Below are 17,747 nucleotides of genomic sequence, written 5' to 3'. Positions count from 1 at the left end.
GTATAATTTTCTGCGGTCATCCCATTTTCGTATATCAAATCCAGGCAGGTGCCTTGGAATGGCAACATACATAATGACGACGCCTCCGCCGTCCGTTAGCTGCACGCCAATGTTTGCATTTCAAATATTTCAAATACCGGCTATAGATTCAGAAAAGGTGATCTATTAAATGAAGTAAAATTAAATAAATGCCGAAGCAAAGTCTAAGAGAAAATGCAACGAAATGAAACGAACAATGGCGCTTTCGGTACGCGGCAAAACATAAAACGCATTGTAGCGAATGTGGCACAAAAAGGGTAACAGCGCGTATGCATTGTTTGTGGCACATTTTGCCCGAAGTCCTGCAAACCAGCCGCATAATTTGCAAATTGACTGGCTGACTAACTAACTGAGTGAGTGAGTGAGTGAGTGACTAGCTACTTGGCTGACTGCCTGGTTGGATGGATAAGAAATTGCTAACCGTCTGCTCACTGCACACAATGCGACGTCGATCGACGGCCTTAGGACGAGCCTAACTGGCTGGCCGCCACAAAGCTCCGAACAGTTTGCCAGACGCTGTATGCCTGTACGCTTGTACGCTGTGACTGCATGGCTGGACGGCCGAATGAGTGGTTGGCTAGCAGCCGCGCAGACAACTTAAATTAACTTTTCGTTTCACTTGGTTAAGTTGGGTGTGCAGAAATATTGCTTTTGTCTTTCCCGCTTCTGGCTGTATATATAACAATTGTACACAGATACACACACACACATATATTTGTATATAGCACACATACCCAGTTGCACCTTCCACTGGAGTGCTACAACAGTACGTCGGCGCACGTCTTTGTCTTCATCATCATAACCTTCAATTGCCGCCGGCGTATTTCTCAAGTCATTATCGCTGTCGCCTAACAAGATTCTCGTTTATTAAACTTACAATACGAGTGCATCTATAACAAAAACAAAACACATAGTAAGTGCACAACAATAGCAATAAGGAGGAGTGAAAAAATGAGTAGCAAGAAAAGTTGAATTTTTGCATTCCAATTATCGACTCGGTCGTCATTGCCGCACAATCGATTGAACGCTTCAACTGTGATTTGCATCTGCTGACACACCGCAGTAAAAACATTACTGCAAATGATGGCAGCGAGCAAACCGACCGTTGCAGCACGTCCCATATCGGTCGCAAGTGCTGACCCTTCCTAAATTAGTGACCGCACGCCGACGGTTTAATTGGTGAAAATAAAACACCTCTTAACCCTTCAACGTCACTGGGCATAGTGGGCACTAACTATCCTTGCTGTGGTCGCGTCGACTGTTTGTGCTTCGTTGATCGTTCGCTTATTGGCGTACGCATAAATCATCTGCGTAAATTTACACTTAGCATCGAAGACACCGAAGGAATTTCTTTACTCTGCCGAGTTGCACAAATACATATGTACATACATTGACCTGCTCTAGAGCTCAACAAGCTCAAGGCACCTGAGGCATGCGCGTACAGTTCATTTGTTCAAGACGCCTCGCATCCGCCGCATCTTAACCGCTGCCCGTCACTTAGCTCGACCTATTGATTGAAATGACTCTCTGTTATTCTCGTAGCTGCTGTTCGGCAGCTATTGGCTGCTGGTCGCTGCTTATCGGCGTAAAATAATCAAAGTTGACTTGACCAGCAACCAATGCAAAATTGAGACAGCATCAACAACAACAAGAGTGGCAACAATCAATGGCATTGGCGGTTGTAGGCTTCAACTGCGCCATATGAAGCTGCGACCGGGCTGGCGGCAAAGGTGCGGGCGGCAAATCCATTTGATTGAATGCATTTATGCGGTTTTCACATTTCGGTGCGGTTCGTTTGGCCGTACTTGATCTTTGCGTTATTGTTTCTGTGTTATTTTAGTATTATTGCGAGTTGGTTCTCACCAAATCAATTCCATATACCGTCGTCGCTTAAACTTTGTTCGCTGGTATTGACGTTTCGTCGCGCGCAAATTCAATTCAATTCAGCTCAGCTCGTTTTCGTTAACTTGATTTGAGTTACAATTTCGCATAGCCTTTCGGTAGTGATTTGCGTTAACGAAATTCCTCGTAAATGTTAATCGAAAGGCGTTAAAGTGCACTGAATACATCGACGCCGCCATAATTTATCACCGCTGATTTTTTATGGGCAAATATTTTTGGGTTTTACTGTCGACTTCTTAAGTATTTTCTCAGCCCTTTGCTGTATTGTTTCTGCCTGGGGTGAGGACGTCTTGAAATGGTAGCATTTACGTATGTATTTGGTATTGATTGATTTTTTAGTAACCAACCGGCTCTTGCACAGATACAAAATATTTAGATATTATTTTTTGGGAGAGCGACTTTTTCCTGTAAGAACAAAGACAGCGATCTGGTGCCCGACATCCAGAGCATTCTTAAATTATGGAGGGAACACTTCTCCAACCAACTAAATAGTGACAGCTGCGCATGTCACAGAGAATGTGAAGATCCCAATACCACAATCGTTGACGACGGAATTGTCGTTCCGTTACCCGGCCATGACGAGATGGGAATAGCGATAACGCGTCTAAAGAACAACAAAGCCGCGAGCCCCGACGGACTGCCGGCTGAGCTATTCAAACATGGTGGCGAGGATCGGACGAAAGCATGCCCGCCGATTGGAATTTAAGTGTGCTCTGCCCAATCCATAAGAAGGGCGATCCTGCAATCTGTGCCAATTACCGCGGGACTAGTCTTCTTAATATCGCCTACAAGGTTCTAGCGAGCGTATTGTGTGAAAGGCTGAAGCCCACCGTCAACCAACTGATTGGACCTTATCAGTGTGACTTTAGACCTGGAAAGTCTACCATCGACCAAATATTGACAATACGCCAAATCTTGGAAAAGACCCATGAAAGGAGAATCGACACACCATATCTTCGTCGACTTCAAAGCCGCATTCGACAGTACGAAAAGGAGTTTCCTGTATGCCGCGATGTCTGAATTTGGTATCCCCGCAAAACTAATACGGCTATGCAAGATGACGTTGCTCAACACCAGCAGCGCCGTCAGAATTGGCAAGGACCTCTCCGAGCCGTTTGATACCAAACGAGGTTTCAGACAAGGTGACTCCCTGTCGTGTGACTTCTTTAACCTGATGTTGGAGAGGATGGTACGAGCCACAGAACTTAATCGCTCAGGCACAATATTTTATAAGAGCGTACAATTGTTGGCGTATGACGATGATACTGACATTATCGAAGTACCTCCTGTCATCAAGCAAACAGTCGGCGCACTCGCGTATCGGCACCCACGTCACTGTTGACAGTTATGATAACGAGGTTGTAAAGGGCGTCGTATTCTTAGGAACCAGCATTAACACCGACAGCCAACAATGTCAGCCTTGAAATCCAACGTAGAATCTCTCTTGCCAGCAAGTGCTACTTTGGACTAAGTAGTCAATTGAGTAGTAAAGTCCTCTCTCGACGAACAAAACTAACACTCTAACGTGCGGCGCAGAAGCGTGGACGATGACAACATCCGATGAAGCGACACTTGGAGTGTTTGAGAGAAACACTATGCGTAAGATTTTTGGACCTTTGCACGTTGGCAACGGCGAATATCGCAGGCGATGGAACGAAGAGCTGTATGACCTTTACGACGGTATAGACATAGCGCAGCGAATAAAGATCCAGCGGCTACGTTGGCTGGGTCATGTCGTCCAAATGGATACAAACCCTCCGGCACTGAAAGTATTCGATGCGGTACCAGCTGGTGGTAGTAGAGGAAGAGGAAGGCCTTGGCTTCACTTGGTGTGTCCAATTGGCGCCGGTAAACACGAGAAAGAAACGACTGGCGTGCTTTGTTAAACTTGGCCAAAATCGCGTAAGCGGTTATCGCGCCAATTAAGAAGAAGAAGAAGATTGGTGTGGGGGGCTTTCAGGTTTGAGGGTGGTTCTTTTGAACAGAGGACGTAGTGAGAATCGCCCACTTTGCAAAACACAACTCTGGATATACAGATGCAATCAGCTAAAGCCTAGGTCGAGTTATAACTACTAAGTATCACATTTCAAAGAAATCGATTTAAAGAATTTACAGTGGCGGTCACGCATAACTCATAACTCTACTTATTCAAGTGATCGCTTTTTTCTCTACACTTGTATGGGTGTTTAAAAGAATTTATAAAATTGTGCGATGATGTGCAAAAATTTAATAAAACATATTCACTCGTTAAAAAACAGTGACCTAATACGCATCGCGATACAAAAAAGGGCATGGTGCGCGATGGAAAAGTGCTTATTTTTTAGGGGTATCCGAATGTGAAATAGGAAGATGTTGTCCAACAGTGGAAGTAATGGGGTCCTCCGCGGCAGCGGCCCTTACCGCAATAAGGCCACAATTACTCTCGAAGGCGGTTGGATATTCGAGAGGGGTGCTCCGTTCGCGTTGCACATGTTTTAATCCCCTACACCATTCAGTCCTCGGCACTATTCCAAGCACACCTTGACTTGAGTCTCCGTATAGATGATTGGACGAACACCACGCGCGAACGGATGGTCAACCAATACCCATACGGAGCATCCCTCTTAGTTCATGGTGGGTTAAATTTCTGAAGAGAACTTAACCATCATTTAAGCGCCATCCGCGCGGCAAGGAGACCAACAATGACAGAGAGAAGCACAAGACATCATCACACGAGAACAGTGGTAGTAAAACGGTGCTGGTCGTTTGTGCGTTTTTTAATGGTGGTTAAAAGAATAAAAAAGATATTTAAAGTATTTATTAATCAATAACATATTTTCCTTCATTATTTACAATGTCTTCCCAAGGTTTGGGCAAATTTTTAATTCGCTGCTCAAAAAATTGTTTGTCCTTGGAGCCAAAATACGCTTCGATATCCCTTTTATAGTTTCTTTTGAGGAGTAGTTCTTGTTACTCATATGGGATTGAAGTACACGGAAAAGGCATTAGCTCCCATCCGAGCTCGTTCAGCGTGCCTAATGTTTGCCTTGCGGTATAAGGTCTGGCGTTGTCGTGGTGAAACAAAACTTTGCGTCTATTCACTAAAGACGCTCGATTTTTGTTAAGTGCCTCATTCTGGTTTGACAGCAGTTATCGTCGGGTTTGGTTCCAGAAGTTCATAATAAACAATACCGGCCATATCCCACTAAATAGACAGGAGAATCTTCTTGGGGTGAAGGCCATCTCTAGGGGTCGGTTCTGGTGTTTCATCTTTATCTAACCATTGGCGTTTGCGAACAGGATTATTTTGAAGGACCCATTTTTCATCACCAGTAAGGATACGGTTCAAAAAACTTTGATTTTCAAGCCGCTGCAGCAGCTGAGATCACACATTCACTTTCTGCTGAAGGTTGGCGACGGAAAGTCTATGTGGAACCCATTTTCCCACCTTTGAACCCTTTCCCAACTGAACCAGGTACTTGTGAACTAATCCATGCGATGAATTTAACCTCTGAGCTTTCATATCGACTGTCAAATTTATCTCAGCTTACACGAGTTCGAGCAAGGCGTCGGAGTTAAAGACTTCAGGGCGACCAGCGCGTGGCACATCCTCCACATCGCAGTTAACACTTCGGAACTTTTTCAGACGTTAAACGATTCATCCTGACTTGGCAAGCCTCAGTGAATAGGTTAGATTAGAATGGTTGCCCAAAGAGTGGGCACACTTGGACGAAGAAAAGGAATTTGTCCTTTGTGTTAACATTGTCAAGAAAGTAAGGTGGAGGAAGGGCGATGGGACGAAAGGAGAGGGCGGAGAGAGGTAGGGTGGGGTAATTAGGAGGATGGACTTAGAGGGTATGGATTATGAACGAAGACTGTGCTGCGGTTGCGTCAACCGCTTTATGCTGCTGATAAAGTTCATCAGATTTTTAATGTCAAGGTCTTCTTTATTAGCAGGCGTAGCAAAAATGTAGAAGCCAAAATGCCTAAATCTTAGCCCCGCAAGTGCAGGGCAGCTAAGGAGAAGTTGCTGAAATGATTCCACCTCATCCGCCATACATTAGACTCAAAAAGGACTCGAGGAAATTCCACCTCGCGGATAGTGTTCTGTGAGAAAACCCACAAAGTTCGAGAGCTGAGGTTTCGTCAACTTCAGTGCTTGCTCGAGGATATCGCGACCTTACAAGTTTGAGTACTTGCCTAGCGCTCGCTGAGTTGGCGCAAAGCCCATCTTTCCAAGAGCAGACCGCAGGTAGTCAAGGGGATCCCAATTATCTCTCTTCGCGGGGAAATCACCTCACATGTCCCTTGTCTGGCCAGCTCGTCCGCTTCACAGTTTCCTGCAATGTTGCTGTGAACAGGAACTCAGATGAGCCATATGTCGAAGAATTCGTATGCAATCGAAAATGACGCCAGGCATTCCCTGACCAGTTTCGAATGCACTATCACTGACCCGCTTGGCCCTAATTGCTTGGCGGTTTCGGCTGAAACTTGGGTAATTTTTTATTACCATTTTAAAGAAGTGATTTTCTAATATTTTCTAGTAACTATTACGCAGGTTCCACTGTAGCTGCTGACACATTCATGTACTGGTATGTATATAACCTGCTGTAGCTACCGTACAGCATAACAACAGTAGCATCTGGATGCACCCCTTAAAACGAAGGCGATGCCTTGGTTTGGGCAGCGGTCTCATGGCTTGTATTTGCCTTTTGTACTATTCCTTTTGTTGTTGCACGTACAATTAGGCGTGGACAATGCGTTTGATCTACCAGTTGATGTGTGGCAAATTGCCATACAGATAACGTTAATAACAACAACAAAGGGTGTAGCCGTTTGTCAGCGCCAAAATAAAGTTAACGGCTCGATGAAACTATTAGACTCACATGCGCTCGCATCAATCAAACAGGCTGCTCCATAATTGATATACAGGGACCGGCACTCGAAGTGTAACCAATTAATCAGGCAATAAATTTAGTTTGCAAAACTATTTTTATTCAATTCAAAGTAAAAAATGTGTGAAAATAATACAAAATTAAGAATCAATTTACTTTTACTCGATATGACCACTTTTTGCCTTGACTATGGCTTTGAGACGGTCCAGAAATGAAACACAAGCTGCCCGAATGTGACTTGCAGGTATTTTGGCCCACTCGCGGACAATGGCTTTTTTCAGCGTCTTGAGGCTGGTGAATCTTTTAGTTCTGACCTTGGTCTCCAAAATGGCCCAAAGGGAATAATCCATCGGATTCGCGTCTGCCCTTGTGTGGACGTTATGAAGTTCAGAAGTTTGTTTTTAGCCATTCTTGGTTCACTCGAGCTTTTATGAGACGGTGTCGAGTCCTGTTGAAACGTCTATGGTCTGCCAGCGAAATGTTAGTCTGCCCACGGCTTCAAAGAAACCTCCAGAATACCTTCCCGATAATATTTCGCATTTACCTTGGCGCCAGGCTCGATGAAAACGATTGGAGAGCGCCCATCTGCGGTTACAGCGGCCCAAACCGAAATCGATGACTCCAATTCTCGTATGAAGGGTCGGTGAAATAAACCCTATCGCCGGGTAGTAGGTGAAAATGTAGATAACATTTCCCGACATCGCTTCACACTACTGGCATAGTCATGGCTTTAATTATTCCCATTAGTCCAGCCTACAAAACACTGCAGTAGTTGTATGGAGCCGAAAACTAAAGGAGATCACCATATCTTGGGTGATGTCTGTAGGCAGGAGTACATAGTCGGTCATTCGAAAGAGCTTTGATATATCGATCAGGATCTACCGAAAAAAGATTCCAGCAGCATTTTCTAAGAAAAATGCACGAAATGAACGGCTTCGAGGATGCCTTAGCTTCTTGACAATCTTGCGTGTGAGTTTTCCGATCCACAAATGTGACAGTTACAGATGTTAGCATAGCCGTCGAACTAAAAACTCGCTTCGTCAGAAAATACGCTTTTGATATATTCTCAAGAACCGCTCTGTTCAAGCTACACAATATGGATTCTAGAAATAAGTTTGTAAGTTCCTTCAAGCGTAACGCGATACCAACTTTTTGTCAAGACTTTCAGCGAGAAGGAGCTGTCATTATCAAAATAGCATATGATTAAAAAAGGCACTTTGGACCTCTCCGTATATACTGGCGGGAGCTCCGCCCAAAAAGAATTTCCTTCGTCAATTCTCGAGCGAATGACCGTAGCACTCGGCGGGTAATTTGAGTTTATTACATCGTCCAGAATGTTCTGACTTAGTGATCCAATAGCCTGCATTATGAATAGTATTTTAAGTGTTAACCTGCAATCGAGTTGACCAAAAAAAGCAGCATATTTTATCAAATATTTTCAAAAAGTTACTCACTAGGTTCTGTGGATCAGCCGTTCCCCCACAGGAATCATGACTTGGATGCAATTTACATAAAGAGCGATGGTCCGGTCTAGAACGCTGCAGAACTACAAAGTGTTTTGTGCCAAGTCCGAACAGAAAACTGTCAAACTTTCTACTAATACTTAGAAGGAAAGACGTTCGGTTGATCTTCTTCTTCTTCTTTCATAGCGTTACAACGCGGGGTGCGTCAAAGCTTCCTTCAAAATGCTCCTCCAAAGCGGTCTATCTTGAGCTGTTGCTTCGTAGTTACGTATTCCCAGCTTCTTAGGGTCGTGCTCCACTGCGTCTATCCAACGGTTCCTCGGTCTGCCCTTGGCCTTCACGCCCATTAGTTTTCCTGTCAAGGCTTTTTTCACGGTACAGTCAACAGGCATACGGATCACATGACCTAGTCATCTAATGCGCTGCATTTTAACAAAACGTACAGCTGTCTCGTTCTGAGTTAGATCGATCAGTTCAGAGTTCAATCGGATTATATAGGTACCATCATCCATTCTTATTGGGCCAAAGATCTTTCTTAAAATTTTTCTTCCTTTTTTTCTTCTTCTTTTCGGTTGATGGTTGATGGTTGGAATCAATGAGGACCCGATGTGCCTGCCGTGCTTGGAGGAGGCGGATACCACTCAGCACTTTCTCTGTGAGTGTTCTGTCTTTACTAGAGCACGGCTACGAGTTTTGGGTTCCGATGTCGTGAGAATAAGTAATATTCATTCTCTAAAACTGGAAGATATTTACAGATTTGCCATCAAATCTGGAAAGTTCTCACAGGACTAACTACTTTTGTCTCTGTCTCTATTCTTTCCTATCGCTTTTTCTGATACTTTTCTTCTTCCCTCCTTGACTATTTACCCCCATTCCAGAGCTTTAAATACAATGGGCTTTTTAGCCTGAGTGTTTACCATATCTCCTGGTGCTTCTTGGATCGACCTGCTCAAATTTCAATTCAATTACTCATTAGGTTGCGCGCCTTAGAAAAATATACCACCGAGCTCGGTTCAAAAATCTATTTCGTATGAGCTAAAACAATAGAAATTTTCTTGCCAGGATTACTTTTACATTTGCAAAAATATTTCAAGTCTTACCCATTTAGTTCAAAATATTTATCACCATTAACCTGTCATTCGAAAACAACCGTAGCGGCATTCAACTGACTCATATTCAATTCGTTGGCACTCAGCAGGCTGCATAGTAACATCTTTAATCTGCTTGTGTACGTATGCGGCGATCCATTTAATGACCGAAACAGATTTCGAACCAGCCCGCAAAGTCAGACTTTCTCTCTCTGATCGACTTGTTTACATACATTACATTCCCACATAAATTTATTTCAATTTACATTCTCGACTCAGTTATGCATGCGTCTCCACGGACGCGCTGTCGACGCACCAGTGCTCTGTGGGTGAGCAATTTGTCTGCGATACGTATGATTGTGTGTGCGGGCATATTTAAAATCCTATTAGACTCAATTATCCACCTATTTTGTGTTCCTACCATATCTATCCTACTTTTCTATGTACTCGGTTCTCTTCTTTCTTTCCGTATCTCCTCAGCTGCTTTTGAATAAATGATTGGTATTTCTTTCTAGGAAACGTGTCTGGGACAACAAAAACAATCAGCGAAATGCTGCACTTCTGCACAGACGATAACATTTCTACATCCGCACATCCGCATGTCCTCACGTTTCGAAGTCCTTTGGCGTTAATGTGGTTTGCCGTGTGTTTGTGTGTGCGATTGTGCGTGCGTACGTTTATCTATTTATTGTTCACGTCATGTCGTCTGCTGTTGGTTCTGCGCTTGGTGCGCACACCTTTACTCACAATCACATCCTTTGTAATCCTCTTTATTTCCACTACCATTATTTTTCCAGTTCCGCATGCGCAATTCAACCAATGAACCAATGAACCAATGAGCCCATGAACGAGACTTGCCGCCTATATGTAGGCCTACTAGTCTGCTGGCCGGCTGCGTGTCTTGTTGCTGTACGAGTACAACCATTGTTTGCCACCGTTTGTGTTACGTGGGTTACACGCTGTGCCTTTATGCCTGTTGACATTGATTCATATTTAGAAAAATGTCTATTAGCCGTTCGTGCTCATGTTGGTTGCACGGTGGTCCCAACGGCTAATAGACACATACGCATTAAAATGTGTTTGGAAATGTGCATTCCGTTTCTTTTTTTCTCTTGATTTTTACATTTATTTTGCCTTTGCTCCCGGTTAATTGGTTACCCACGTCGATGACGGAAGCTGATTGCACTTGTCTATTTAAACGCTGTATGCCTCAATCTTCTTATCGCTTATGTCCTTGAACAGTGAGTTACGTTGTCCGCCAACAGAAATTTATAATCATCTTATGGGTATTAACTCGCGTAAGCAACTCACCTATCCCTTTTTCCCCGCAGGCTTTTATTTGTTGGGTCGCTTGCTTTGTCCAGCATCTGTTTGGCCCAGGAAGCGTACGTGTTTTCCTTGGTATTATGCTGATTATCATGCAAATCCCAATCGTACACAATGAGGTAGCAAATATTACTGGGCAGGGAGCGCTGTGAAATGTGAGTAAATTTGTTAAATTTGTTAATTTACTCAGTGCAAATGTTTGATATCGAGATCTTTAACGTTTGTTTCTTTGTTTGTGCCTTTAGCGTACAAGTAAGTACGGGGCATAAATATTTCCCAATATCTTCAGTCAAAGCAAATATTTTAATTTACATATGAATTATTTATAACACCTGTATGTGCTTTTGTAGATATAAAGCACCTGCCTTGAATTCTTTCACTATTTTGGCTAACATTTAATAGGCTTTTCGGATCAAAACTACTTTTTACTTAAACTCTACATGAAAACATAATTAATTGTGAGGGTAGTGGGGAGTGTTAAAGCAAATTCACGTGTACAGTACCTGGCTATCGAATGATGAGCGATGGCATTTTTTCTGAAAACTTCAAATATCAGGTACAATTTTCAATCTAACTTTGGCTTTTCCAAATAAAAAAGGGTATTAAGAGGTTTTTAACCTGTCCTTAGATGTTTTTAAGAATTTTCCGTCAATTGGCCTACTAGGATTAGAAAAGAATCAGTTTTTTGCTTGTAAGTGAAAAGTTAAGTGTGCAAGTGCCAGTACGAATAAATTCGGTCTTGTGTGAAGAGCATAAAAAAACTAATTGAGATCGTCTGAAAAGTGAAAGAATTGAATAGTGAATATTCATATATCTGAAATATAACAACAGTAAGTACAAAATATATATATCTTATGAATTTGTCACGTGGATTATCCTTTTTTTCAATTTAACCAGTTTTTTTTTGAAAATGGGCCGAAATTCGGATTTGACATCGGGACAAAAGCAACAAATTGCAGTTCTTTTGAAAGCCAACAACCTGAGCTATGCAAACATAACAAGAACCGTTGGAATATCCAAGGCGTTTGTGGTAAATGTTGCCAAAAAGTGGAAAAATACCAACAACGTTTTAGCGGTAACTTCAAACAATCGCCAAAATTGTCGCCGAGAACGCGTCACCACAACCAGGCAGGATCGCAAAATCGTCTAAACAGTGCTCTAGAGCAGAAATGCTTCAAGTCGGATGATTTTAAGAGAGGTTCAGGCATCTGGAGTAAATATTTCGGAAAGAACGTTACGACGACGCTTATACGAAAATGGACTTTTTTGCAGACGACCAGCACCAGAACCAAACTTTGGGCACAACTTCCCAAAGACTTCGACGCGGAATATTGGAAAAATGTAAGTTAAAAAAAACATATTTTTCCTTTGTCAAATAGTAGTTAGAAGATGTGAATATTCACACTTTTTTCTGGTTTTGTTTTTCTTCTTACAGATCATCTTCAGCGATGAATGCGGATTGGAAGCGATCACAAGAGCACCAGACTTTGTTCGCAGAAGAGTCGGAGAACGATATTCAGAAGATTGTGTGCTTCCAATGGTCAATATTTGTTTAAAATAAATATTTTTAATGCAAAAATGTCAAGAACCTTTTAGTAAAAACAAATATGTAAACTTTTTTAAATGTTTTAAAACCGTTTGCTTTTTATTCGCTCTCAAAGTCATAAATATGTGATTTTTATCATCGGTCATAATTCAATGGCCAGGTAATGTATGTACAGTCTGTCTAATAGAAGCGTGACCACCATACCTTAGAACTAACAAGGTGGCGCAAAAGTAACCTTGCGATGTTTTTTGGCTGTAATTTAAAAAAAAAATGAAGAACTTTGATTATTTTTATTTGGTCTTTTAATTTTTTTTACATCAATACGAGAATATGATGTCATGTAAATGGCCGCCGCCACAGTTGATTGCGACTTCAAAAAGCCCCACAAAAAGAAGTCTGGAGCGGTCAAATCAGGCATATCGGTTGTGGCACGTGCAGTGTGTGCCGTTGCACCGTCCTGTTGGAACCACATGTTTTCCAATCCCAATTCATCAAGTTGCGGCAAAAAGCGCTCACCGTTCACAGTAACCGTTTGGCCCGCGACGTCTTCGAAGAAAAAAGGTCCGATGACTCCTCCAGCGAAAACAGCACACCATACAGTGACTTTGAGCGGGTGTAATGGCTCTTCGTGGGTTACACGCGGATTTTCAGTGCCCCGCTAAGATGGAAATGGGCCTCATCACTCATGATTATTTTTGATGAAAAATCAACTTCCTCTTGGTGGTGATTAAGGATGGCTTGAGCGTATGTTAGACGCGATTGGCGGTCAGCAGCTAACAGCTGATGCACCGTCTGGACTTTGTACGGCAACATCATCAAATCATGTACCAAAATTCGCTGTAAAGACCGTCGACTGATACCCATTTGCGTGGCACGTCGTCTGGTCGATGTCGACGGCGCTTCCATGACATCCTCGAATACAGCAGCAATATTCTCTGCAAAGTGGCTACCCCAGGGTCTGCCACGCCTGGCAGCATTTCGTGTTGTGCCAGTCTCTTCGAGGCGAGCGGCTAAACGTCGCAGTGTTTCACCAGTAGGCGTTGGACGGCGAGGAAATCTGCGACGAAATTCACGTTGTGCCAAAGTCACCGACCGATTATTGGTCAAATAAATAATCAGCAATATTCCGCGTTCTGGAGCAGTGTAGCGTAACATTGTTTATTAACGTGTATTTCGCATGTGTTTACTACATAAATGTCAAAATAGAACTGACATTAGAGGCCAATCGCAAAATTTATAGCATTTTCTGATAGGAGGATTACTTTAGCGCCACCTGTTATTTGACCAATTTGATGCTAATAAACTGCATTGTATGGGCTTTTCAAGGAGAAGTCCAAAATAAACAAGACTGCCATCATAAAAATGTTCTTGATGGCTTCATCTTTTTAAAGAGTTAGTGCGTTGGAAGCTACATCCCTCTCTGACTTTCAGTGAAAGCTTGATGGCATTCGGTTCAGTGGAAGCGAAGTTATTGCATCTAAAGTGTCAGTATGTTTGTGTCATCGGTAGAAAAATGAGTTTCGAACAAAGAGCTAATATTAAATTCTGTTTTCAAATCGTTAAAACGTTTACCGAAATATTTTAATTGATGAAAAAAGTGTATGGCAATGATTGACTATCTCGTGTCAGAGTTCATGAGTGGTTTACACGTTTCAGAGATGGTTGTGAGGACATAAATCACCATGAACATATGGGCCGCCCAAAATCAGTAATCACCGAAAACTCCATCGAAATTGTTCGTAAATTTATAAAAAATGAATCGAAATCGTCGTTAAAATTCATGGAAACGAATATTGAATATCTCCAAAACATCGATTTATCGCATTTTAACTGATCATTTGGGCTTACGAAAGCTCTGTGCACGTTTCATTCCGTAAAAGTTAACTGAAGACCAAAAATTGCTCAGAATTCAACAATCGAAAAACCTCAATAAAGAGGCGAGAAAAGACGAGAGCTTCCTTTACAACATTGTAATTGGTGATGAAACGTAGTGATTCCAACACGAACCTGAAACTAAGCGTCAAAGTGCCCAATGGAAGGTCCCAGAGGAGCCCCCACCCAAAAACTCGCGTTTGGAGAAGTCAAAAATCAAGTCGATGCTCATTTGTTTTCATGATTCCGAGGAAATCGTCCATAAGGAATTCGTGCCAACGGGCCAAACTGTCAATGCAATTTTCTATCTTGGCGTTTTGAGGCGTTTGTTGCAATGCATTCGTCGAATACGCCCTGAATACCGCGAAGGAGGGAGCTGGCGCTTATTGCATCATAATGCACCATCTCATCGATCCACTGATTTTTTGACTAGAAATCGCATTTCAACCGTCAATCACTCTCGGGGTTCGACTGATATGGCTCCCTGTGAATTCATCGAGGTCAAAAAGCTGCCGAAGGTGCCCGGGAAGCCGAAATACATGAGTGCGAGGAGCTTGAGATGTGGGCCAAAAGCAAAAAACGCCTCAAAACTCTACCAGAAAGTTCAGCGGCTTACAGAAGGTTTCAAGACCTGTAAGAGCAAAGACGGCGATCTGGTGATTGACATCCAGAGAACACTTCTCGAATTTGTTAAATAGTGACAACTGCGCATGTCACAGAGAATGTCAATAGCCCAATACTCCAACCCTTGAGGGCGCGATTGCCCTTCCGTTTCCCGACCATGACAAGGTGAGAACACTGATAACGCCCTACCAGTATTAAAACCGATAATAATGTCAGCCTTGAAATCCAACGGAGAATCTTTCTTTTGAACAAGTGCCACTTTGTACTAAGTCGGCAACCGAGTAGTAAATTCCTCTCTCATCGAACAAAACTAACACTCTATAAGGCTCTCATTATGCCCGCCCTAATGTAGAGCGCCAGTAATCGCGCCAATCAACGAAAATAAGAATGTGAAGATTAATTTAGAAGGTGTTAAATACGTATGGAAGTACTGAATTCAGTCCGGCCGTAGTAAATCTAACTGCAAAAGTGGTTAGATTAGATTAGATTAGATTTGTGGGGGATTGGACAAGTCCAAGCACTCAGTCAGTAGACCATTGTATTACACCCAGATAGATATAAGTAGAAAGAATAGAGATATGAAAGATAAAAAGTGGATGGTAAAACGGACAAATTAGTCTGAAGTCACTCTTCCACAAATCTCTTGGATTTATTGATGAATTTTATGAAATCCGGAAGAGGAGGAGTATGAACTTTGTCCATACTCAGTGTATTGCAACCCAATATCCGAAGTCTGATTCTGGAAAATGCAGGACAGCTACAGAGAAAATGCTCTGCAGTGTTGTCAATCTCAAGGCAGGATAGGCGTATCGGGCTGTCTACGACCCCCATGGTAGCCATATGCTGACCACAGACGTTGTGCCATGTGATTACACCCACCAGTACTCTCAGGTCCTCTCTGCTGAGCTTTAGGAGAAAGGTCGCTGTTTTCCTGTTTGGTTCTTTCACAAAGCACTTGGCTACTCTGCACGAGTTCAACTTGGACCAACGACCTCTGTGGGTAGACCTCATGAAGTCCTCAATCCATAGTTGAATCGATGCGTAATTGACACCTAGAAAGGGTTCAGGGCCTAGTGACATACTTGCAGAGCCTTCATTAGCCAATATATCAGCCAACTCGTTCCCTCTGATACCGCAATGTCCAGGCACCCAAATAAGACTAACTTTGTTGTGTTTTGCAACACTGTTCAGTTTTGTCTTACAATCACCGACTAACTTCGAAGAGCAGCGTGGGTTAGCAAGGGCTTTCAGGGCAGCTTGACTGTCAGTAGAAATTCCAATACTGTTGCACCGCCACTTTTTCTCAATTAGCCAGTGCGCCACATTTAAGATGGCATAGACTTCCGTAAGGAATACCGTGGCCATCTGTCCTGTGGCATAGGAGTACTTAGTGTCTTTGGATCCGTCGGTGTAGAAAGTGTGCTGATGTCCCGTTAATAGGGTCTCTGGACTTAATCACTTATCTCTATCTGAGATCAAAACGGCTTACTTCCCTCCGAGGCTAACGACAGGCACCCGATTGTCCACCGGCATCGAGAACAGTGTGCACCGCTCTGACAACTGGTGGTATATCTGACAATGGCCAGTGCTTACTTCATTTCCCCAGACTGCGTTTAACTTGAGCCTGTACGCCGCATTCATTGCTTCCTTTCGAATTTGAAGATCTAGAGGTGGCAAGTTCAGAATGGCATTAAGCGCATCACCAGATGTCGTACTCATGGCACCTGTGATACCCAAGCACACACTTCTCTGTAACCTGATTGGGCGTTTTTCTCTGGAGTTAACCATTGTGGCTTTCCATCATATTACAGAAGCGTATGTAATAATGGGTCTGCAAAAGTGGTATTGAAATGTTAAAGTGTCGCTATTAGAGCCTTCAGTGAGTTAGCAATCATTTAATTTCACATTTCATTGTGATTTTATTGTTAAATCGACCTTGAACGCTCGAAATAAAAATATGAAAATTTATGCAGTTTGCATTTATGGACCTAATAGAAATTACCCACATTGATCTGTTACTTATTTGAATATTTATGGTGTTTAGTTTTTGGTGGGCTCATTACTTAACTGTGCCTGTCGAGCACCAAACTGCGGCAATTAATTACTAACTGCGGTAACCAGTGGAATGCCCGAATGCAAACAGCTGCTGTTTATGCAGCGCTGTTGTATGTAAGTATAATAACATACTCGTACATGTATATAGCACACACACATGCGCAAATGAAAATGTGCTGTAAGTGGTTGTTTACATGTGCTGTTCAAAGGATAATTTGTATTGTGGCAGTCAAGACATGTAAAAACGACGACTGAACTTCGGGGGTAGTTCTTTACAGCCACTGTTATTGGGTCTGATCGAACACTAACATCACTAACGCGCGTTAACAGCACGCGAGTTGTAGTTCGAAAGGTTGGTTCGTAGTATGCTCTTCGGCAAAAGGGGTCGCATTGTATGCACGCACGAAAACCTATCTTAGGGTTGTTAACAGTGGTGGGGAAAAATGAAAACAGTAATGGGTTGCAATATAAGTACAGTGTAATTCGCTAAGGAATATATGAATGATTTCTAATTTCACAAAAGCTTCATGAATACATTCAAATAGGAATATTTCTTAAAACAACAAAAAATGTATCACACCTTTAGTTACACGTAACCGTTTTCACACTTCACCACCACTATTAACTCCAACAGCGTCATTAAATGGTTTGCTTACAATCCGTCCTTATGTCAATCCTGTTGACACTCACTCATGGCAAGCAGATAAACAACTTAATTAAATTGTCCGCGAAACGAGAGAAAATTATTTCAAATCGTAAAATTTAACGACAACGCTTAATTATAAAATCAATAAGAAGCGCCAAATGAGAGGACGCCATGCCGCATACGCACACAGAATAACTTGCAATTGTGCATAAAACTCTGCAGTTACTCAAACCTACAATACACATGCACACACACACATGTAAACGCGTACCTACACACTCGCCTGCAAATAAACATAAACGTGTTCGCTTA

The 17,747-nt window shown here is 42.6% G+C and overlaps 1 protein-coding gene across 1 annotated transcript in view; it reads right to left on the bottom strand.

Annotated features, from left to right (window-relative positions):
• Positions 1–17,747, bottom strand: part of LOC128860916 (uncharacterized) — an 84,222-nt gene that overhangs the window by 12,463 nt on the left and 54,012 nt on the right. Inside the window, exon 3 of the mRNA XM_054098712.1 lies at positions 10,678–10,838. Within this exon, the coding sequence (XP_053954687.1) occupies positions 10,678–10,838 (161 nt within the window). The remainder of the gene's footprint in view (positions 1–10,677; positions 10,839–17,747) is intronic.

This window comes from Anastrepha ludens, chromosome 4 (genome assembly GCF_028408465.1).
Source record: "Anastrepha ludens isolate Willacy chromosome 4, idAnaLude1.1, whole genome shotgun sequence".
NCBI classification, from domain to species: Eukaryota; Metazoa; Arthropoda; class Insecta; order Diptera; family Tephritidae; genus Anastrepha; species Anastrepha ludens.
The sequence above is the reverse complement of the archived record's forward strand: the minus strand, read 5'-3'. Positions and strand labels throughout refer to the sequence as shown.